At 34.3% G+C, this 26,010-nt stretch overlaps 1 protein-coding gene across 10 annotated transcripts in view; it reads right to left on the bottom strand.

Annotated features, from left to right (window-relative positions):
- Nucleotides 1–26,010, bottom strand: part of MGA (MAX dimerization protein MGA) — a 94,298-nt gene that overhangs the window by 30,830 nt on the left and 37,458 nt on the right. For 8 of the 10 annotated variants that reach the window (XM_056810299.1, XM_056810297.1, XM_056810300.1 and 5 more), the window contains 4 exons: nt 22,336–22,988; nt 20,897–21,242; nt 8,803–9,032; nt 7,151–7,312 (listed from right to left, as the gene is read on the bottom strand). In XM_056810299.1, the coding sequence (XP_056666277.1) occupies nt 7,151–7,312; nt 8,803–9,032; nt 20,897–21,242; nt 22,336–22,988 (1,391 nt within the window). The remainder of the gene's footprint in view (nt 1–7,150; nt 7,313–8,802; nt 9,033–20,896; nt 21,243–22,335; nt 22,989–26,010) is intronic. The other 2 variants (XM_056810301.1, XM_056810304.1) reach the window with 1 other exon arrangement.

The raw sequence follows: 26,010 nt of genomic DNA, 5'->3' as shown, positions 1-26,010 counted from the left end.
TGGATCTCTATTCATTGATGTCCCTGCTCACTTCACTTTCCAACAGCTCATAGAAGTCTTCCCAAGTTTTTTCTGAAAACATCTTGCTCATCATTTCTTATGTCCCAAAGGTACTCCATCACAATCATATGATACAACTTGTTCAACAATTCCCCACCTGATGGGCATCCCTTCAATTTCCAATTCTTTGCCACCACAGAAAGAGGTATTATAAATAGTTTTTAATTATATGTCTTTTTCTTTCTTAAAAATCTTTTGGGGATACAGATGTAGTGCTATAGATAGGTCAAAGGATAGACACAATTTAATAGCTTTATGGGCAGTTTCTAAATTTGTAATAATATTCTTAGCTCCTAATACAGTGCCTGGATTCTGGTCTTCCTTACAGAAAAAAAATCTATAGTGAATGCTGCAAAATTACAAAGGATAAACATTCCCTCTTCCCCCTCCAACACTTTGGCAGAGGTGGGAGGTTCATGGATATTATGAATTAGCAAGTATTTTCAGACATAAGATAGTAGGAATGAAACCAGTTTGGAAGGCAGAACTCTAACTGCAAAATTGAAAAGAAAAAAAAACAAACCATGATGGCTAATCTCTCCAAAGAAGCAGAGGTTCTAAAAGAGAGAATAGCAGGTTTGAAATTGGAAAAAAAAAAAAGAACAGGCACTAGCTTTGATGAAACCCACTAATTTTATATGTAGCTAGCCTTAATACAAGAATAACTTAGGAATCATGTCTCCTGGAAGACATGTAAACACCCTATCCAATATATATATAAAAACATGAATACCATGTAATACGAAATAGAAATAAGGTTTTAAATACAAATAAAGTATTGACTAACTGAATCAAAAAATAAATTCTATAGAAAAATAACACCTTTGAAATTCCAAGACATGTAATGGTTAAATTTCACAATGTCAAAAGTAATCTATTAAGAAATGTCAATTTGAATAATTCAGGATTATTCCACCACAATCAGAAGAAATCAAAGAAAAAAGAAAAATATATTCAAAAAGGCAAAAGATCTCAAGTTATATAACCCAAAGTAATATATTATACAAAGCTAAGATTGATCATCGGTGAAAAAACCTTAAACAAACGAAAGGGATTTGGGGGACTGCTAGAAAACAGAGATGAGCAGAATACTGGATTTGTAAACACCCTATGCAAAAAGGCAGAAGCAAATTTATCGGGAAGAAATAATTAAATCAATTCTCTCATGTTCATGAGATAACATTTAAAAAGAAAGTTTACTATCAGAAGAAAAAAAAGGAATTAACCAGGACCAGAAGAGACTTAAAGATTTATGGATTACTTAAATTAGGGGAAAGGGAGGAAGAAGAGCAAATTAGTAGTCCATTGATTAAATCCCATATCTCTTATAAAAAAATCCAAATACTGTAGTAAAGATAACAATAAGAAGTTGCCTCAACAGGAAGAGGTGAGGTAAGAAACAGAAGAGAGCTAGAAATGGCCATTCTCCTCAAATCCCCCAGCCCTGCCCAAAGACCAAAGAAAGTACATTAACTTCAAGACTTAACAGGAATGGAAGCTATGGTAAGAAAAGGACAAAAGCAATGAAGAGGATAAACTAGAGTTTTACAAAATACAATTCCCAAATACAAATAATACAATCCTAAATCTTAGAATTTACAAAAATTATACTCTATGGAAAATAAGAACCTGGAGGTAGCAATTTAAATCTAACAGATACTATATTTAAAAAGTATATACTCTTAACAGATAATTAATACATAAAAAAGTACACAATCAATTCTCCAGAGGCAAGTGCTGACCAACACTTATAAGTTTATAACACTTATCATTAACTTATTTAACTTGTCTCTATAGTCCTATAAAAGTATAAATATAACCAATTTCTAAACCGAATACAGGCCCAGTGCACATATTTAAAACAAAACACAAATTCTAGAACATAATATAAATTATACACTTGCCCATTAGCTAATAGATGTCTAAACTCATTCTAATGCAAAATAGAATTAATTATTAATACTGGTATGTGCTTCAAGTACAAAGAAAAATCAAATAACCTATTTAAAAAATAAAAATTCCAGAGATCAATATCAATGAAAATAGTGTTCAGTTGTATCTGTAGGTCTATCTTCAATGCATGTGACAAGATACAGTCAATCAGTTTCACTGGAAGGTACCTGTTTTACATGGGAGCAATGTATCCAAAAGGTCTTTTTCTCCAATTTTTATAGCCATTGGAGTGGCTAACAGTACTTGAAATGGACATTCCCAGGGTGGCTGAGTTGCCCCTGTGAGCTGGAAATTCTTTATATACACTTTGTCTCTTGGGTTTCAATCATGAAGGGAAAAATCCATATGTCCTGCTTGTAATACAACTCTGGACTCGTGAAATTCTCTTAATTTTATTTGTAAATCCTGTATATAGCAAGTAATAGAAGTATCTCCCCCTAGCAATGTGTATGCAGGGGGAAAAGACTTAAAAAGTTCAAATTAATTTCAGGCCTAAGGAGTGAGTTTTGCGGCAGTATCTGGAAGCTCCAATGTCTAAGAGGCAATCATAATAAGTATTTCCAACTTTCAGGGTTACATGTGGTTCATTATTATGTTGTGGAGAATGGAGTGGAATAACTGTTAAGATATCAGTGTCTGGGAAATCAAAGGTTTCTGAAAATTCTCTGTTTCCATAGTCCTTTCTCCCCTCTCAGACCTTCATAAAGATCCTTGGCCATTTCTCTGGGTTTCCTCACATCGAGGGGGATTTCCACCCTAAGTATAGCATGGACGAGCCCTATTTCTCTATTAAGTCACTATTTTCCTCATCTTTCTTTTCATAGCCATTAAATACATAAACTGCTACTCTCCTGAATTCTTCAAGGTCCATATTGACCCAATTCAGACAATTGATCTTAAAATAATCTGACCACTTTAGAACAGTTTTTCACAAACTGTCTCCTTATTTATCTGACATCCCTTTCTCTGGAAAGATTCCAGTCTATATATCTACCTCCCATCTCAATAAGTCTATCCATAAACTAGGATGGATTTTCATTGAGGTTTTGCTTAAGATTTTCAAATTTTGTCCATGTACCAAGCCTATCAGACCAAGCCCTCATTGCAGTTAATAATGCCTCTCTAACCTGACAAAGTCTTGTGTAATCTTGCTCATTGTTGGGGTTCTATTTTGAGTCCTGAGGAAGCCAATGAACTGTTCTCCTTCCCTGAGCCTGATACACAAGAGAGATGATTTTATTTTTCTTTCTTTCTGTCAAAAAACCTTGGAACAAATTTTCAATATCAATCCATCCGAGGTCATATGTGCAAAAACTGCTCTCCCACTTTTTAATAATCACAATTGGATCATCCTCAAAAGGGAGATTTTGCTTGAATCTCTCAATATCTTGGGGGGTGGGGGGGTGGAGAGGTATACGCCTTAGCAAAATTACATCTCTACTCTTATTAAAGGTGGATTAAATCTTTTAAGGGGAATAGGTCTATAATTGAATTATTTTCGGTTTCTGTCTCTTGGCTTTGAATTTGAGTTACCATAGAGCAGGTTATGAGTGTAGGCGGGGAAATAGACCAGTTGGGAGGAGTCTGGGTAGATTTAGAGATAGAACAGAATAAGGAGAACTTTGAGTAGATTTAGAGATAGTAAGAATAGGATGAGGAGGAGATGAGGTGGTTTGAGTATGAGCAGAAATGCATGGAACAGTACTGCACAGAGACCGAGTCAGCTCTAATGATTAAAGAGTGTTGAGAGATAAATCTCTCTTCTTACTCTGGGAACTTTCTAAGCTTTTCTCAATTCTTTTTATATAACCCTTGAGATTCCCCCAGACACTCCTCCAGCTTCTTTTCAAGGTCACTAGAGTTATTTTTTAGTTTTTCTTCAAGGTGAGCTTTTAGTTCAACTTTGAGGTTAAATAAACTATTCTTCTATTTCTTCCTGAGGAGGAATAGGGAAAATGTCAAGCCTCCCATCACTATAAGAAGTATGGCTAAGAATAGTGTTATATAAAGCCATTATGAAATATTCTGTTGGATAATGAGCCATTTTAGAAAGACAAGAAACAGCATCACAACTTGAATTACACTACTCAGAATCAAATTTAACCTAATTGTTAATTTTGTTTGAAGTTCTACTTTTTGTCAGTAGATGGCACTGTTTAACATAAAGGATCAACAGCTGTAACAGAATTAACTGCTAGGAACTTCACTTAGGGATAGTTTCAGTAAAAAAAAGTAAGGAAAATGATCAGAAGGTTGTGGGTTCAAGGTCTCTTCATGGTCACCAATTAAATGTAACAGTTAAAATAGGAGTTTTGACAAAATAAGAGAGCAGCTTTTAATAATTTAAGTTTTAATGAGAATATAATAGTTGTAAGTTAGTATTATCCCTTTAAACTAGAGAAAAGAAAACTTCTAGCAGCTTTTAACAATTAATGATTTAGTTTACTACCTAAAAATGCCTATATCTACCTATAACTGCCGCTAATAACTGCTGTTAAAGAAAATTGAGCTGATCATCCATTAGCTCATATCATCATAACATCACCATATCAGTAACAAAAATCATATGATTATATCAAGAGACACAGAATATGAAATACAAAACTGGTTCCTATTTAAAAACTAGAAAGCATAAAAATCAATTGAGTCTTTCTAAAGTGACAATATCTAGCTAAAACCAAGAGCAAGTATTATTTCTACTGGAAATAATCTATAAATGTTACAAGTAAGATCAGGGGTGTAATATGGATATTCAGTATCATTATTCTTCAATACTGTACTTGAAATGCTAGCTAAAGCAATAAGATAAGAAAAAGGAAATGGAAAGAATAAGACTAGGCAAAAAAAAAACACACCCAAAATTATCACTGCAGATGATATGAAGATATACTTAGAGAATTGTAGAGAATCAACTAAAAAATTAATTGCAATAATTAACAACTTTAGCAAAGTTGTAAGATATAAAATAAACCCACATAATTAGCTTTTTATATATTGCCAATAAAACCCAAAAGGAAGAAATAGAGAATTTCTACAGCTATATAATATAAAATGGACACTACCTACCAAAACACACAGGGAACTATAGGAACATAACAAAAATGCTTTTCACAAAAATAAAGACAGATTTAAACTGGAGAAATATTCATTGCTTATGGATAACCTGAGCCAATACTCCAAAAATGATCATTCTACCCAAGTTAATTTATTTATTCAGTGTCACAACAATCAAAATGCCAAAGAATTATTTAGAGTTAGAAAAAAATTATTTTCATCTTAAAGAGCAATCAATGAAAAAGAAGTATAGGAAGTTGGTTTAGCAGTACCAGATTTCAAACTGGATTTCCAAGTGGTAACCATCAGAAAAATCTAGTATTTCAGGTGGGGGGGGAGTGGGAAGGGGGAGGGGAGGAGTGCAGTTGGGTGGCTCAGTGGATCGAAAGCCAAGCCTACAGACAGGAAGGTCCTAGGTTCAAATTTGGCCTCAGACACTTCCCAGCTGGGTGACCCTGGGCAAGTCACTTAACCCTACAGCCTAGCCCTGACCACTCTTCTGCCTTGGTGATTCTTATAAGACAAAAGGTAAGGGTTTAAAAAAATCTAGTACTGGCTAAGAAATATAAATAGAATAGATGTGGTGGACAATATACCATATAAATACCCATAGCAATCTTGGGTTTGATAAACTCAAACATTCAAGTTTTGGGGACAAGAACTCACTATTCAAAAAAAACTTCTGGTAGAACAAGAAAGTAAGAGAATGGAAAAGTATTCCAGCAGAATTTGGCATCTCACACTCATATTAGGTCAAATTAGGTACATGATTTAGACACTAAGGGTGAATTGCATAAGCAAATTAAGGGATAATGGAAGAAATTAACTTTCAGAGTTATGGATATGGGAAGATTTTAAGACTAAACAAAGAACAGAGAGAAACACAGGAGATAAATGGGTATTTTTTATTATATTAAATTTAAAAAGCTTTGCAAAAACAAAACCAATCCAGCCAAAATCAGAAATAAAAAATCAGGGGGTGGGGGGACACAAGTTTATCTGATAAAGGTTTTGTTTATCAACTACATAAGGAACTCAGTCTAATTTATAAAAATAAATTATTCCTCAAGTAATAAATGGTCAAAGGATATAAATGGGCAATTTTCAGAAGAAATCAAACCTATCAATATTCATATGAAAATGCTCTAAATTATTAATTACTAGAGAAACAAAAAAAATGTTTAACTCCTAAAGTAATATCTCATACCAATCAGATTTGTTAACATCCAGAAAAAGAAAATAACTGTTGGGAGGGGATGTGGAAAAATTGGGCCACTTGTGCAGTTGGTAAAGTTGTAAACTAGTCCAATCATTCTGAAGAATGATTTGGAACTATGCCCAAAGGATTATAAAACTGTGTATACCCTTTGACCTATACTAACATCACTATTAGGTCTATAAAGCCTTAGAGATCAAAGAAAAAGGATCAAAGATCCAAAGAGATCATAGACAAAAGAGAAAGGTCCTATATGTATAAAATTGTTAATAGCAGCTTTCTGAGGTGACAAAGAACTAGAAATCAAAGAGATGGATATCAGGTGGGGAAAGGTTGAATAAGTTGTGGTATACTGTTGTGATGGAATAGTACTATTATAAGAAATTATATGGGCAATGGGTTCAGCAAAATCTGGGAAGACTTATGAGTTGATATGAAATAAAGTAAGCAAAACCAGGAGATCACTGTACACAGTAATAGAAATATTGTAATGGTGATCAACTATAAAAAGCTGAGCTACTCTGATCACAATGACCTACAACATTTCAAAAGGACTCAAGATAAAAAAGGCCAGTCTCTCCAGAAAGGAAACTGATGAACTCTAAGTGAAGATTAAAGAATATTTTTTAATACTCTTTATTCTTCTTGGTTTGTACCTTCTTCATTTAGGGCAGGGGGAAGACACAATATAACTGATATAGAAATATATTTTGCATGTCTTCACATGTATAATGGGGGACATATTGTTTACCTTCTCAATGAGTAAGAAAGGGCCTCCTCAAAGAAATTAGAGAATTTGGAACTTAAAAAAAATTTTAAAGTGTCTTTTTTCCTAATTAAAAAGAAAAAGAATAAGCAGGATCTCACCTTAGAACTACAATTCTTAGTACTAGATTGGCACGAATTTTGTTGCCTCAATGGTGATGGTTGCTCCCCTTCTTCTAGTTTGCGTTCATATACTCGGACTCTAGCACAAGTCATCATGCTCTCAAAGTACAAGTACACTGGATCTTTGTCTTCTTCTCGAATCTGTAAAGTTACATAAAAGAGAATTCCATCATACATGTGACACTGAAAGTGGGTGCCTTGCAAACTCCAGATCACAAGCTAAAAACAATTTTTTACAATCCTTCAGAATTTTAAAATAGGAATGTCTGCTCTCAAAGTAAATTATGACTAAATACTATAATACTAACACCAAATTGTGAGAAGTGAAGTTTCAAGGCAGCTAGTAACACTTAACGGATATCAAGGATATTGATATGATGCCAACACCTCATGGTTATGAAGTGCTTTCTAGTTATAAAAAAGGGGGTTGGGGGATTTTTATGTTTTCCTATTTGACTTTCACAATTATTGTATAAGACAGATTGGGTAAATAAATGCAATTTACCCTAACAGCAAGTAGAAAAACAATCTTTAATCCAAATTTCCTAACTCCAAGTCTAATACACTCATCATTTTAACATTATGTCTCTTAGGTACCATGACAAGAGTAGAAGATTTTCTTTCAATATAAAGAATGTTTTTAGTCAAGAAAACAAAATGTAATAGTTTGAAATTTGGTATCACAGCTTCTTTATATATTAATATAATTCAGATACTATTAGCTCCCTGATTATGCTGTTCTTTGTTATTTTCTCATCTAAAACTTGATAGACATTTCACATTATAGGATGGGTCATTTAATATGGGGCTTGAGCATCCCTTCAAAGGCCCCCTTTGGTTACGTTACACCAAAATCAGTATCAAGCATGTACCTTATGGTTTTGCACATAACAGGGGTACAATAATTAACTGTGGAATGAATAAACTTTAATAATGCAAAACAAAAGGTAGACCCTACTCAAAAAAATCCAAAAGAACACTTTTGAAAACTTTAAAAAATAAAACATAAAATAGACTAAATAAAAATTTAATTCCAAACAAGTCTAAAACAGTATCAAAAACACATAGTAAGTTTTCAAATGATCACTGATCTGAAGATTAGTAAGAATTGAGTATTTGTATTATTGCAAAATTCACATTAGTTTGATTTAAATTAATGAGTATTATTTATAAAGATGTCCAAAAGAGACAACAACTTTCAGTTTAAGTAATAATGGTCAGTGGATTGAGAATCAAGCCTAGAGAAGGGAGATCCTAGTTTCAAATGTGGCCTCAGATTCTTCCTACCTGTATGACCCTGGGCAAGTAACTTAACCCACCCCCGCCTAGTCCTTACCACTCTTCTGTCTTAGAATCAATACAATACAAAGTATTGACTCTAAGACAGAAAGCAAGAGCCTTAGTAAAAATAATTAAGTTAATAGTCACAATATTTCACACTTCTCTCATTTTGTTGACATTTTAATATAAATCTAACTTGTTCTACATAAAAATGCGAAAATAAGAACAAAAAATTATTTACAGAGAATAAATCTGATGAAAGTGCACTATTTTATATATATATATATATATATGTGAAATATATTATGGGGAAACGGATCCTTTCTTAAAAGGTGAAGCCCCAGGCTTACCACAGGGTTGGGTTTGGGAGTATATACACGCACTGGTTTAACTCCATTGGTAAGTTTGTTCTTGCTGCTGCTGGTAGGCAAAATCTCTGGGTGAGGTGGAACTGTTGGTTTCACTGGCTCAACAACAGAAGGTGTGGGAATATAAACTGGCTCAGGATCTACCTCGCCTTCTACTTTGACCCATAATGGATAATGACGAATGGGTTGTTCTGGTTCGGTATCACAGATAGCTAAAAAGAGAAGAGAAAAACCATGGTTAACTTTAACAAGTTCAGCTCTAAATAACCTCACTCAAAACACTGTTGGGATAATAAAGAACAAGATAACATAAAAAAAAAGAACCAGTGATTCAATGTGATTCAAACACATATGAATCTCACATGTGTGAGTAAAATGTATTACAAAGATAGTCATTTTGAAAGCATGTCACCCATAATTTAAAGTGTATAGCACCACATATTATGTTTTGCATCTCACAATAAGCAGTAAACACATACTTACTGACTGATTGAAAATGTAAAGAGAAATATACGAATAACTAACTAACAACACTGTTCGTTCTGGTTTCCCATCAAAAGGCTCAACTCAAATATATCCACTACTCAAATAACTTTTCTTCCCTGGATATTTTAACCTGGTGTTCTTTTCCATCTCTGAAATCCTGTAGGATATATTGTCGATAACATGACTGGTACATCCTATACTGATTTATACTGCTATTGTTCTATAATGTTCCTAACATGAATTTGGATTCGTTTAGAGAGAAATCAATTCTGGCAGGAAAAGTTGGGGAAGGATCCCTGGAAATGGAATTTGAGCTCTTTTTGAGGTCTCAAATTTGAGGTCTCAAAGTATGTATCAGATTTAGATCGGTATAAATGTTGCATTAGAGAAGAGGTAAACAATGAGTGGATTTCAGAAACAATGAGTTTGGTTAAATGTGAACAGAAAGTCTCAAAAAGACATAAGAATTGGGAGCTAACAAAGTAAGCAAAAATCAAGGGGTCCTTCAAAGATTAGTTTGCTAGGTAAAATGAATTGAAATGAGAGAAAATTGAGCATGGTCAACCAGAGATTTACTGTAACAATCCAAGTGCAACATGATAAAATATCTGAACAAGGCTAATGGAAGTAAAGTGCAAAAGTCAAGAATATCATACCTATTTCATACGGAATATTAACACAGATTTTAAAAAGTATAATAATGTTTTTAAAGATAACTTCAAAGTTTTAAACCAGACTATGTTCAATGGTTAGAAAGCATAATAGACATCTTAAATCGCACAGTACAATCTTTTTCATTTTGTAAACAAAGAAATTTGAGGCCTCAAGTGCTGTTTTTGACAGAGGTTGGTAAAAACTGATTTTTAGAACTAAATGAAAACTGATTAATGCAACAACCAATCTTAACTACAGAATACTAATGGTGAAGCATGTTTCCCCTCATAGGAAAGAGTTAACAGACTAGAGATAGAAAATGAGAATTATTTTCCGATACAACCAATGTGTGTGTTTTTTCTGACTATATTTTTACAAGGGGCTTTTTTTTTTTAACAAGATGGAAAGGTTTAAGAGGAGTAATTGTTACTCCAATAAAAGAGAATTAATAAAACATTTTTTAAAATACACAGTAAACAGACTAAAGTTCAGATGGGAAAAGACAAGTAAGGCAGTGATAGTGGTGTGTGTGTGTGTGTGTGTGTATGCACACAATACTATTCTCATAACGGTGTAGCCCTTCAAAGAAAGAGGGAAAGTTGTCTTCTCATCTCTCTTCTGAGGAGTATAGCTTGTTCTTTATATATTTACAACATGAATTTTTTTTATTGTATCATAGTTGTTCTAGTTACATTCTTATAATTATTGTGTATATTGTTTTCTTGGCTACTGCACTTTGAATCAGTTTATTTTCTTCATGATTCCCTGTGTTCTTGACAGTAATCCTTTCTGATAACATAATATTCTATCACATCTGTTTAGCCACTTCCCAAAGTATGGATATCTAATTTCTTTCTAGTCCCTCTGCTACCACAAAAAAATGATACTCCGTCTTTTTGGAATCTAGAACACCTTTTTATCAGTGAACTGCTTGAGATATATATCTAAGCAATGGTATGTCTAGGTCAAAGGCTATAAACATATTAGCCACTTTATTTTCCTAATTCCAAATTGCTTTCCAAATGATTGTATTACTCCAAAACTCTACCAAAAATGCATTAATGAATGTTATATATATCTTATCAGAGATTCCTTATTATAGTCTTGTTATCTTTAACAATTCCTTGGTATGAGTGAAATCACAGGGTGATTATGATCTGCATTTCTCTTATTATTAGTTGATTTGAAACATCTTTCATATGTTTATTAAAAGTTTGCAGTTCTAAGAACTTATTTTTTTCCATCTTTTGATCAATCGTCTACTGGGAAATGCTTTATGTTCTCATTTTTCTGCAACTTAACGATATATCTTCAGACACCAGATTCTTATCTGAGGAACTTGAGAGTCAGTTTTCTTTTCAGTCAGTAAGTTCCCTTCTGATCCTAAATGAGATCTGTCTGTTGTACAGAGCTCTTTCAATTTGCTACAATCAAATTAATCTATTTTATCTTTTAAAGTATTTCTACCTTTTGGCTTAAAATAAATCATCTATGAAAGGTATATGCTATTACTTCTCATTTTTGTATAGTATCTTTTACAATACAGATCACATATCACTTTTAAAATTTACTGTGGAATGATATAAAATACTAGTCTAATCCTGTCTTCAAGAACACATAGCAGTTTCTCCAGAAATTCTTACCAAAGAGGGAGTTTTTCTCCTGTCATTTGTTTTTTAGCTTATTAAAAAATTATTAAATTCTATTATTTTTAATTCTTCACTATCTGGTTATCTACATTTTAAACAATGCCAAATGGTTTTGATGACTGTTGTTTGATAGTTGAAGAACTGAGAGTACCATTCCCCTTTTATCCTTCCTGTTTTCATTATTGTCCTCCACATTTTAGATATTTTATTCCTTGAGTTCTATAAAATATTCCAATGAAATTTTGGAATAATTTTAAAATTATACATTAACTTCATAATATTATCATTTTTATTATATTGGTATGGCCTACTCATGACCACTGATAAGTTGTTCTTTTTATGTCTTTAAGGAGCACTAAGTAATATATACATATATATACAATTCCCAAGTTTGCTTTTCTATATTCAATGCAAAATATCTGATGCATAATGAAGCAATTTTGAGTAAGATTTTCCCATCTATTGTTGCCTCATTTTTTTTGTGTTTATATGTAAATGTTGTTGATACTGGTTGGCATATTTGGTAGTCTCTAACTATATTGAAGTCATTAGCATATTCACTGAACCAGTACAGTTTATCTAAGGAAATGATACAATCAGCAAACAAGCATAACTTTAACTCTTCTTTGCTCAATAATTTTACTTCTCTCATCCTCTTATTGACAGCATTTTAAAAATATATATACAATAACAGTGAAGAGAATGGGCAGCCTTGCCTTGAAATGAAGTTCTAGATGTTTTTATTTAATATGATTAAATGTTTATGATTGGAGGCAAGGTCAAGATGCTGGAGGAAACGCAGCAACTCTCCCAGTGATTCACAAATTCAACACCAAACCGCTTTAAAATAATGCCTCAAAATAAATTGTGTGGTGCCAGAACCCACAAAAGAAAAGATAAAACAGTTTTCCTTCCCAAGACAACCTGTAAGATTGGCAGGAAAGATCTCTTACACCAGGGTCAGACTTCAGTGCAGTCACTCACAGGTAATGAATGCTCAAAGTAGAATTCAATGAGCTTCAACAATTCCACAGCAGGTGTTAGGGGTTACTCAATGGGTATCAGGGTCTTCTGGATCTCTAAATCCAGTCATGATGAAAAAGATCCCAGACATCATCTTTCAAAAAATTATCCAGGGAAGGAAAGGGGCCTAGCAGTCCCAGATCTCAAATTATACTATAAAGCAGTGCTCATCAAAACAATTTGGTATTGGCTAAGAGACAAAAAGGAGGATCAGTGGAATAGACTAGGGGTAAATGACCTCAGCAAGACAGTCTATGATAAGCCCAAAGACCCCAGTTTTGGGGACCAAAAACCCACTATTTGATAAAAACTGCTGGGAAAATTGGAAGACAGTATGGGAGAGATTAGGTTTGGATCAACATCTCACACCCTACACCAAGATAAACTCAGAATGGGTGAATGACCTGAATATAAAGAAGGAAACTATAAGCAAGTTAGGTGAACACAGAATAGTATACTTGTCAGATCTTTGGGAAAGGAAAGATTTTAAGACCAAGCAAGAGTTAGAAAAAAATCACAAAATATAAATTTTCATCAAAATAAAAAGTTTTTGTACAAACAAAACAAATGCATCCAAAATTAGAAGGAAAGTAACAAATTGGGAAATAATCATTACAAAAACCTCTGACAAAGGTCTAATTACTCAAATTTATAAAGAACTAAACCAATTGTACAAAAATCAAGCCATTCACCAATTGATAAATAAGCAAGGGACATGAACAGGTGATTTTCAGATAAAAAAATCAAAACTATTAATAAGCACATGAAAAAGTGTTCTAAATCTCTTATAATCAGAGAAATGCAAATCAAAACAACTCTAAGGCATCACTTTACACCTAGCAGATTGGCTAACATGACAGCAAAGGAAAGTAATGAATGCTGGAGGGGATGTGGCAAAGTTGGGACATTAATTCATTGCTGGTAGAGTTGTGAATTGAGTCAACCATTCTGAAAGGCAATTTGGAACTACGCCCAAAGGGAGCTAAAAGACTGTCTGCCCTTTGATCCAGCCATAGCACTGCTGGGTTTGTACCCCAAAGAGACAATAAGTAAAAAGTACAAGAATATTCATAGCTGCGCTCTTTGTGGTGGCAAAAAATTGGAAAATGAGGGGATGCCCTTCAATTGGGGAATGGCTGAACAAATTGTGGTATATGTTGGTGATGGAATACTATTGTGCTCAAAGGAATAAAATGGAGGAATTCCATGGGAACTGGAACAACCTCCAGGAACTGGTGCAGAGTGAGAGGAGCAGAACCAGGAAAACATTGTACACAGAGACTGATACACTGTGGTACAATCGAAAGTTAATGGACTTCTCCATTAGTAGCAATGCAGTGATCCTGAACAACTTAAGAGTAATCTAGGAGAAAAACCATTAATCACACACAGAGGAAACACTGTGGGAGTAAAAACACCAAAGAAAAACAACTGCTTGAATACATGGGTCAAAGGGATATGGTTGGGGATGTAGACTCTAAATGAACATCCTAGTGCAAACAACAACATGGAAATAGGTTCTTATCAAGGACACAAGTAATACCCAATGAAATTGCACATCAGCTGCGGAAAGGAGAGATGGAGGGGAGGGAGGGAAATAAAGTAATTATCATAACAAAAAAATTAATTAATTAATAAACAAACAAACAAATGAATGAATGAATAAAAAACAATATGGTACTGGCTAAGAGACAGAATGGAGGATCAATGGAACAGACTTGGGCTAAGTGATCTCAGCAAGACAGTCTATGATAAACCCAAAGATCCCAACTTTTGGGACAAAAATCCACTATTTGATAAAAACTGCTGGGAAAATTGTAAGGCAGTATGGAAGAGATTTGGGTTGGATCAACATCTCACACCCTACACCAAGATGAACTCAGAAGGGGTGAATGACTTGAATATAAAGAAGGAAACTATAAGTAGATTAGGTAAACACAGAATAGTATACATTTCAGATCTTTGGGAAAGGAAAGATTTTAAGACCAAGCAAGAGTTAGAAAAAAAATCACAAAATGTAAAATAAATAATTTTGATTACATTAAATTAAAATGTGTTTTTTTTTTTTTACAAACAAAACCAATGCAACCAAAATTAGAAGGGAAGTAACAAATTGGGAAACAATCTTCATAACAAAAACCTCTGACAAACATCTAATTACTCAAATTTATAAAGAGCTCAATCAACTACAAAAAATCAAGCCATTCCCCAATTGATAAATGGGCAAGGGACATGAATAGGCAATTTTCAGAAAAAGAAATCAAAACTATTAATAAGCACATGAAAAAGTGTTCTAAATCTCTTATAATCAGAGAGATGCAAATTAAAAAAACTCTGAGTATCCCCTCACACCTAGCAAACTGGCTAACATGACAGCAAAGGAAAATAATGAATGCTGGAGAGGATGTGGCAAAGTTGGGACATTAATGCATTGCTGGTGGAGTTGTGAATTGATCTAACCTTTCTGGAGGGCAATTTGGAACTACACCCAAAGGGAGCTAAAAGACTGTCTGCCCTTTGATCCAGCCATAGCACTGCTAGGTTTATACCCCAAAGAGATAATAAGGAAAAAGACTTGTACAAGACTATTCATACCTGTGCTCTTTGTGGTGGCAAAAAATTGGAAAATGAGGGGATGCCCTGCAATTGGGGAATGGCTAAACAATTTGTTATCTGTTGGTGATGGTATACAATTGTGCTAAAAAGAATAATATGTGAACTGAAATGATCTCCAGGAATTGATGCAGAGTAAAAGGAGCAAAACCAGGAGAACATTGTACACAAAGACTGATACACTGTGGTATAATCAAATGTAATGGACTTCTCCATTAGTGGCAATGCAGTGATCCTGAACAACTCAGAGGGATTTACGAAAAAGAACACTATCCACATTCACAGGAAAAACTGTGGGAGTAGAAACACAAAGAAAAACAACTGCTTGATTACATGGGTCAAGGGGGATGTGATTGGGAAGTAGACTCTAAATGATCATCCTACATGATCATATATACAACAACATGGAAATAGGTTTTGATCAAGGACACATGTAAAACCCAGTGGAATTGAGTGTCAGCTATGGGAAGGGTGGGGGAGTGGAGGGAAAGAATATGATTCTTGTAACCAAGGAATAATGTTCTAAATTGACTAGTTAAATAAATATTTCAAAAAATACTAGCAAGGCGACTACAACAATATATCACATTGATCATTCACTATAATCAGGTGGAATTTATACCAGGAATGCATGCCTAGTTTAATATTAGGAAAATTATCAGCATAATTGACCATATCAATAACCAAATAAACAGAAACCACATGATTATTTCAATCTATGCAGAAAAAGTCTTTATACTCATTTCTATTAAAAATACTAGGAAGCATAGGAATAAATGAACCTTTCCTTGAAATAAGTATTATCTATCTAAAACCTTCAACAAATAATACTGTTTATTCCTTTTGATCCTATAATATCACTACTGGTTCTGTTTCCCAAAGAGATAATAAAAAGGGGAAAGGACCTACTTGTACAAAAATATTTATAGCAGTTCTTTTTGTAGAGGCAAACAACTGCATATTGAGGTAATGCCAATCAACTGGGGATGGCTGAACAAATTGGGCTATGTGTTGGTGATAGAATACTATTGTGCTATAAGGCATGATAAGCAATATGATTTCAGAAAAAAAGTTGGAAAGTAACAACACTATTGCATGATGATCAACTGTGACACTTGTCTACTCCCAATGATCTGGGACAATCCTGAAAAATGTATGATGAGGAATGCTATCCACACCTCCAGAAAAAGAATTTTTGGAGTCATATGGATGTGGATCAAAGCATATTATCTTTCACATCAGTATACTTAGGTTTTTTTCTTTAGGGTTCTCATTTTTATATGAGTGTGTTCATACAAGAATCACTAGTATGGAAGTATTCTTTGCATGATAATAAAAATCAAATTAAATAAATAAATAAAAACCTTCTCTAAGTATTGTTTGCAATGGAGATAAATAAGAAGCCTTCCCAATAAGATCAGGGGCAAGGATGCCCATTATCACCACTAGTATTCAATGTTGTACTAAAAATGCTAACTTTAGCAATAAGAAAAAGAAACTGAAGAAATTAAAGAAGGCAATGAGGAAGTTAAACTATCATTCTTTGCAGATAACATGATAGTATACTTAAGAGAATCCATTAAAAAACTAGTTAAAATAATAACTTTATAGCAAAGTTGTAGAATACAAAACAAATCCACATAAATCGTCAGCATTTCTATATATTGCCAAAAAAGTCCAGCAGCAAGAGCTAGAAAGAGAAAGTCCATTTAAAATGACTCTAGACAATATAAAATACCTAGGAATCTACTTGCCAAGACAAACACAGGAATGAGTACAATTATATGAACACAATTACAAAACACTTTTCACACATCAGATCTAAACAATACAAAAACAATCAATAGCTATGGCTTAGAAAGCTAATATAATAAAAATGACAATTCGATCCAAATTAATTTACTTATTCTGTGCCATATCAAACAAAAAGTTATCTTATGGAATTAGAAAAAAATAATAACAGAATTCACCTAGAAGAAGAATATCAAATAAATTAATGGGAAAAAAAAAGGAAAGTGGATTAGCAGTACCAGATCGCTAACTGTATTAAAAAGCAGTAATCATCAAAGCAATCTGGTACTAGCTAAGTAATAGAATGTTGGATCAACTGAATAGAATAGATGCAACATATGTAGGGGCAAATGACCTTAGCAAGCCAGCTAACCCCAGCTTTTGGGATAAGAACTTAATTATTTGATGAAAACTGGTAAAAGGTATGGCAGAAACTAGACATATACCAATATTTCACACCCTATACCAAGATAAAGTGAAAATGGGTATATGATTTAGACATAAATGGTGATAATATAAGTAAATTAGGAGAACACTGCAGATCTTATGAGAAAGGAAGACTGTATGACCAAACAAAAGCTAGAAAAGTTATAAGTAAAAGGAATAATTTTGATTATATTCAATTAAAAGAGGTTTTATACCCAAAAAACACTCATGCCACCAAAATTAGAAGGGAAACAACAAACTGGGAGGTGAGGAGGAATAGCAACTTTCTCTGATAAAAGTCTAATTTCTCAAATACACAGAGAATGAAGTCAAATTTATAAGAATAAAATTTTCAATTGACAAATGGTCATAGGATATGAACAAGCCGTTTTCAAATTAAGAAATTAGAGACATAATTTTATGAAAAAATGTTCTAAATCATTCAGAAAATGCATTTGTACTAAAACAAATCTGAGTTAACACCTTGACCCCAATATGAGAATAAAGTGGTAAATGTTGGAGATGTGTCAAAATTTGGATACTAATACATTACTACTGGTAGAGTTGTGAACTAATCCAACCATTCTGGAGGGAAATTTGGAATCACACCCAAAAGGCTAGAGAGTTGTGCATACCTTTGGATCCTATAATGCAACTATTGGGTCTGTATCCCCAAGAGATTTAAGAAGGGGGCAGAGGGTAAGGATCTACTTATACAAAAATATATAATAGCTCTTTTCAGGATGGCAAAGAATTAGAAATGATGGGGATGTCCATCATTTGGGGAATAGCTAAACAAATTGTGATATATGGTGGTAATGGAATACTATTATGGTATATGAACAGGGTGATTTCAGAAAAAGATGGAAAGATTTCCATGAGCTAATGCAGAGTAAAATAAGCAGGAGAATAATGTACACAGCAAGAACAATACTGTACAATGAACATCCGTGAAAGATCTTTTAGCTACTCTCAACAATAATGTTACAGGTCAATTCTGAAGGATTTATGACAAAGAATAATATCTATCTCCAGTGAAAGAACTATTAGGAGCTCGAATGCATATCAAAGCATACTGTTTTGTTTTTTTACTTTAGTTTGTGTTTTATTTTGGGGTTTTGCTTTTATAGTAGTATTCACTGACAATAACGACTAATATGGAAATGTGTTTTGCATGATAATATGATATGATATGATAGAATATAATATAACCCAGATCAAATTGATTGCCATCTCTGGAAGAGGGTGGGATAGTATTGTGGTAAGAATTTATTTAGCTGTCATTAAGAACAAGTTTCAGGTACAGCATGCTGTATTTAAAGACAGGGATTTGAACTTAAATTCAAATCTTGCATCTAATACTTACTGCCTATGGAATCCTGGACAAGTTGCTTAGCCTTGCTTGACTTCAGTTTTCTTGGCTGTCAAACAATCACTTCACAGAAATGTTGTGAACAAATATAACTAATGTAATCTTCCAATTTTTTCCCAAAAGTATTATATAAGTGCTAGTTAAGACATATATTCCATCAAAACTAGAAGATTGTTTTCCTTTATAATTTATCTGTGTACTTTTTTGAGACTAGAGTACTTTAGGTCTCCATTTGGTAAGGTCCTCTTCTCTCACTGCAGATTTCAACTCTTCCCCAATGTAGATGTTCTTCTGAACCCCTTCCCACCACTGAGTCAAGTTTTCCCTCCTTTCCCCCATTTCAATCTCTCATTTTGACATATCCATTTTTCAGTAGGTTACTGTTCTTGCTAGGGTACTCAAGGGTCATTTTCCCTGTTACCATGATTTGATTAGGGTTCACCTACATGTTCTCTATCTTCTACCTATCCTCTCTTCACTCTTTAATGTAACCTTACAAAATACACTGATTCAACTGCAGAGGAGAAGGAGGGTAGCAGAGTTTTAGTCCTTGGTGATTCAAGTTTGCTCCTCTTTTTAAAATTCCACTTTAATCTTTACCTCCTTCTAAAAAGATCTTTTAAAAGATTTTTTTAACTTTACAGCTGTTTCAATTTTTCTTCTTTTAAAGCTCTAGATACGAGTTCACTGCTACTTGTGCTTTCCTCAACAGTTGTATTTATTTACACTTAATATGTTTTTATTGCTATGAAATGTTTATAAATTAAGTCTGTTTTCCCCTAGAAATATTTCAAATGTCTCAATGGAAATCCACCTTTTTCACTAATGATTAGGCACAGATTTACAGGGTATGTCACTTTTTGTTACCTCTTGATCTCCTTTCCTTTTCAGGATATATTGGCAGATGGTGGGATTAATCTAAGATGAGTTTTGCACAGTTGTTAGTGCTCTTTCTCTCTCCTTTTGCCAAAAACAACTATCTATTTTCTATTTATTCAGATACAGATGATGGCTTCAATATCACTTCCTAACCACATACTCACATGTTGCCTTATACTCGGCCATCATCCTCATCCCCCAACCTCCTATCCCAATCTTGGACTACACATCCCTAGTCCCCCAATTGATAGAGTTGTTGTCTTATCTTGCCAGAAACCAATTTTCCATGCCACTACCCTTACATCCCTTCATCGATATTTACACTCCAGCCATTAAACTTCATTTACCACTCCTTCACCCTAACCTTGGACTCCTACCTGTGGGTTTCCCAGCTCTAAAGGGCAAACCATCACCTTATCTTGACAGGATTTTTTTCCTGGCAATCACCATACCAAAGCATGCACATCTCAGCTCAATCTGCGTTCCTTTCTAGCTCTACTCTAGATGTTGTCTTCTCCCATTATAATGTAAACTCTGAATGCAGGGTTTGTCTAGCTTTACTTCTATCTTTGTGCTTAGCACAATGCCAAGCATACAATAAATGCTATACAAATGTTTTAACTATCCATCTACTAAAGTATATGTTGCCATCAACCAGTAAAATGTAAAAAGTAAAATGTTCCTTGAGAGCAGTAACAATTTTGTTTTGCCTTCATAATAGTGTCTGGTTCAAAGAAGGTGCTTAATAAACTAACCTTGGGTTAATTAAACTGTTATAAACAGACATAAACAGAAATAAAGAAAAAAAAAACATAAACAGAGAAAACATGTACAAAAGATGCCATTAAGGATAGGAAGAGAGTATGAGCATGTCATGGTAATGGATGATAGATGGAGAACCAGATTACTCCACTGCTATCAGTGAATCATAGATATCAGGAAAAAGGCAAAGCCAGTCTCCATTAAGTCAAGGAGATTTCATGTCAAACTTAGGAGAAGGTATTGACAAGAAACATAGGATGAGTAAAAATAAGCAATACAGAATGATGGAAAGAACTTCCAAATCAGAGATAATCAATCTCTTGAATATAAAAGAATTATCTGGATTATCTAAAGCATTAAGCAATTCTGCAATAATCAATACATACATAAATCTTCCAATAAATTATCAAATAATACTCACTATATTCCACCTTCTTTCTCCTCTTTTTTTCTTTCAACCGATCTTCCTCCCTCGTCACATCTTTCCCTCCCTCTTTTTTCTGCTCCCCAATGGGACCAGAAATTATTGAGTCTCTTCGAGCAGTCTTCCTCAGGAAGCGCTTTTTCTTGGATCTTCCTTTAACAAGCACAACTTTTCTTTTTAAACAGGTGCAGCCAAACATACAGTCAGGCCGGCGACAATGGGCAGGTTGGCGTTTCTCCAAGGCTAGACTAGCACATATACAGCCCAGTCGGCAGAAGTCATTGTTGCAGGGGGGAGCTCGTTTCTTGATGATTTTGTGGATGGGTTTAGTTTTGAGAGATGCCTAAAGTTTAAGCAAACAGATACTTGTAATTCTTCTAAGATATATTCCCAACATCACCTTCAACCATATAAACTCATATAATCTCTATCAATACAGTAGCCACAACTTATTGTTTCATGCCCCATTCTTCATTTGATAATCCATTAGAACAGGTATTACCAGATTAAACAAGACAGTGATTGTGTAGCCAAGGCAAGGAGCAATCTGTTCTTATTAAAGGTATCAATAAAGATGGACTTGGTCTCAAATGGAATTATAAAGTTCTTTATAACAGATAATGGAGAGTGAAGAAAGATACAATGAATATAGAATAAGAGCACTAGGAGTTTAGGTTTTAATAAACGTGAGGCTAATTCCTCATCAGGCATTAGGGATGATTATCTATTAAAAGTATTTCCCACAAAGAAAAGGTTCAACATTTAAATGGGAAAATGTTCAGTTAAAGAATTTAGTCCCTCTGTGTTTCTACTAGAACCCAGGCTAAAAGATTCATCAGTTTTCTCCTTCCTCTTACGTTTTTGACCCATGTTCCATTTAGGAAATAAAGATCAAAAGTGGCAGTTGCTATGTTAGCGTTTTAAATGCTCAACTGTCATTTGACATGAATCCTTAAACCACTAAAATGGTTTTTTCATGACAATTAAAAAAATTCTTACTATAAAATTTTAAATAAAAATGTTAACTTTTTCCTCTCATTTCATACATTTAATTGGATTTTCTGGGATTTAGTACTTTTAAGCAAAATGTTTCAAAGGTCTTTTAGCAAATGTACTTCTCCCCATTCTGAGGATTAAAATTAGAGATTTCAGAATGGCAGACTGCTTTTATATAGGAAAGGGATTTATTCAAAAGCACAACTGTATTGTCTCCCTCTGCTGGCAGAAAGGGATCGTACACCCTCTGGCTGGTAGAGAATAGGATAGGACATCTCAGTTTTTAACCAACATGTAAAGGTAACTTAAATGCTATTAACTAACTGATTCCCCTATTGACACTGCTCACCTCCCACACCTCCCCCCCTCTGCCCCTTCACTAATCATACTCCTTTCCAACCCAAGCTTTCTATAATTTCTGGAAAAAGAAAAATACATACTTGAGCTGTAAGCAAAGTTGTTAAAGACACATCTGCTCTCTCCTCAGTGATGTATGTCCGTGGTTTCCCTTCCCACAGGGCACAATCTTCCAAGTCCATCAGCTTCACCTGAGATTTAGATAATCCTGGAGGGCGAGTTGCTGGGTGCTGTTGATGATGTGCCTGCCTAAGATTGATCTGCTTTGGCAATACATTTTCATCCGTTGTTGATACAGTTATGTTTTCTCCCTGACTTTCTGACATGCTATTAGGGGAAGTCTTTGTGGCTTTATCTCCTGGAACTAAATGAGATGGTTTTTGCTTTGGTGAAACAGGAGATGGTAAAATGGATTTAAAAGATGATTTGGTTCGGCCACTGGAAACTGCCTGTTTGTTGAGAGACTTGGTCTTACGAGAGACAGAGGTTACAGGATGAGGCTTCAAAGAGTAAGATGTAGATGGGGTAACAGTAGATTGCTTCTTTAGGACACTATCTAATGTTCGTACATAGCTAGTGCTCTTAGTTGGAAGCTGATAAACAACAGGTGATGTCGGGGCATTTGAAGAAAAGCCCATGCTTGTTTCCATTAGCTTGCCTTCATTTTCTAAATATTCATCAAGTTTGTCGCTACAAAAGGCAGAGCGATTCTTCAGGGAACTTTCTGAACTGCCACCTGAAATCAAAGACACATTTGAGAAAAGTTCAGCATAAATACTGAAAAAATGCACTATTAAAAAAAAAAGCAAGCCTTTGAGCAGCACTGGAATAGAAAATTAATTATTTGTTGAAATATTCTAAGGGAGAAAAAAGAAAACTACAAAAACTGACTATCCTATATATTTTTAAAATTGTACCTTTTTCTTGCTTGTCTATTCTTTCTCCAATTCACCTTTAACAAAGCAATTCAAATAATCTTCAAAATGTACCATTATAATTACATCATACCGCACTACTCAAAGGCCTTTAAAGGAATTCTCAATGCCTACTCATTAAATTATAGATGCTTTTATTCAAGGCTCTCTATCATATGGTGCTAACCTAACTTACTAGTTCTCATAGCATTACTTCTCATGGACTTGACATTTCAGAGAAAATGAAAAGCAATCTATTCCCTGTTCTTCTGTTCTCTCCTTCTCCTATACATTTCCTTAATCTGTCCCTCATGTCTCAAAAAGACTTCCTTCTAATTAATACTTATCCAAAACAATCTCTTTTTCCATGGTCTAATTCAGGATCCACCTCCTCTGTGAAATGTGTACCCCTGGAAAAAAGATACCTTTCCATTCCAAAAATTTTCATAGCACATTATCTTACTCTTCTCTATACCAAAGAGGACTAGGGATAGAGTGTGTGGGGTGGGGAGAGGGGTTTCTCCCATACAAAAGAGACAGTTTTATCTCCACTCTTCTACCAGCCTATGAATTTCATGGCATTTTGCTCAGCCATGGGCATACAAAAATATATGTGAATAGAAATTTTGCTTTTTATTCACATATTCATATTCTTTTTCAGGGAGCTTATGATATGAAAGTTATTATGTCTATTTTTATGTGCCAATGCTTTAGCAAAATGCCCTGAACACTTAGGGATTCGTGATTTCATCTATGGAAATACTTTCTCTACCAACACAGATATTAAGTGTTCAACAGTTGGTGAAAAAATGCTTCAACTCAAAATTATAAAGCTTTGGTTTTCAATACAAAGATTCTCCACATCTCTAATTTGACAATCTGAGCTTTTCACTTACCGAAAAACTTGAGAATTTTGATCAATACAACAATAATCATGTTCTACAAGATTGATGAATCATGTCTCCTACCTCTAGGCAAAAAAAGTGATGGACAAGAGAAACAGAAAAAGGCATGTTCAGAAAAAGTAGAAGTGTGAATTTCTTTAGCTAGACTATATTTATTATAAGGAAGACTTGGGGGGAGGGGTGGGATGGGTAAGAGACAAATGGTAGTAACAATGATCCAAAACAAGAGATGAACATCTATGAAACATTAAAAAATACTCAGAAGAATAAAATTTAAGTGAGGTTTCCTGGTGATGTAATCAACAAGAGATCTTCATGACTTCTTAAATCTCTGAAATTATGAATTATGAACAAGAGATAATTTCAACTACCTCCACAATCTAAGGCACCAAGAATGATGAACTAAAAGCAGGAAAGGTAAATCCCTAATTCACTCAGCAGCTCCTCCACCTACCAGCTGCACTGTGGTTAGAAGGTGACCTACAGAGAAGTACTGAGGGAGGAGGCAAATGAAGGGATTAAAACAAGTAGAAAGAAAATCTCATTTAATTTGCAGGAAAGGAACCAACTGAAGAATGCTCCCATTAAGAGAAGAAATAATGGAATAATGCATAATGGAAGAAAGGGAGATTACAGTAATAATCTATAGGGATTTGGTACTTAGAGAGACCACTCTGGAGGAAGGAGAATCAAAATGGCTCCTGAAGGCAAATGGCATGCAGAAAAGTGAGAGGGAATGAACCCAGAGAGAAGATCTTGTGGTAAAAGAGAAAAAATTACCATGGAGGATGCAAAGGATGGTAAAGAATTACACAATCAGGATTAATACTTTTCTCCTATCATCTTAAGGAACTAGTATTTCAGAGAGATGGGCCCAGCATAAAAAGGGAGCCAGGAAGTCAAGATTTGTAAAGCAATAACAGAAAATGTGAAGGAGAAGAAGTTCCAAATAGGTAAATAGAAGATTAAATTAAACCAGGAAACCAAGAAAAGGAAAATAACTTAAAAAAATAATAATAATATGGATCTCAAATCAAAGGAAATTCAAAAGGGCACAAAGATCACCAGTAGGTTTGTGTGGCTGTTTTGATACTATTATGTTAAGTTTAATATACACTTTTAAAAACAAAACAAAAACGAGATTCATGGCTTCATATATAATCTTCTTTTATATCTTTGTGTGCTGAAATAATTTTGTTCACTAGTGTTTTAAGCTCATTGCTTCAGAAAAAAGAATAAGCAAAAAACATAAACATACATTGTGAACTTCAGATTACTCCATCCTACTTAGTCTAACAAAAACAGGAATGCCTACACCCAAACTTAAGGATTAAGTATTTAGGAAGAGGGCCTATGACAGACATGTGCTAGCAAATGACAAATCAGAAACAACTGACAGACCCCTGGGCTGTCCTAAGTCAAGCCTAAGATATCACTGGTACATGTGAAACGCAAGAAAAGTAATGTAAAAACCATCTATATATTTCGCGTCACTTCCTCTCTCTGGTCTCTTTGGTGATGGACAGGTGGCTGGTGGCAGCTTGCTGAGCATGTCGGCATCTTGGCATGGCTGCAGCTATTATCTGGGTTTAACAGTGAGTTTTCCTTGAATCCATACTGGAAGAAGCCAAGTAATCTAGTTCAGGTGAGGCGTCTTCTCTGAGTTCTCTCAGAGTCTAACTGATTCTTTCTCCTTTACCTTCCAAACACCATCCTCTTAGAAAAAGCCTCTAATCTTCAAAGACCTCATGGCGGAGGACTTTGAACTCCCCCTGGCACAGGCCAGGCAGCAGAAATCCTATACCTTTCCCCTCTATCTTCTCCTTAACTCTTTCACTCTATATTAATTAAACCACCATAAATTTCCAAGCTGACTTGGGTATTGTATTTTGGATATTCCCAGGTGACCAAAATTAATTTAGATTAGGTCACAACCCTG

The sequence above is a fragment of the Monodelphis domestica genome, chromosome 1 (assembly GCF_027887165.1).
Source record: "Monodelphis domestica isolate mMonDom1 chromosome 1, mMonDom1.pri, whole genome shotgun sequence".
NCBI classification, from domain to species: domain Eukaryota; kingdom Metazoa; phylum Chordata; class Mammalia; order Didelphimorphia; family Didelphidae; genus Monodelphis; species Monodelphis domestica.
This window is presented reverse-complemented; position numbering and strand designations above follow the sequence as displayed.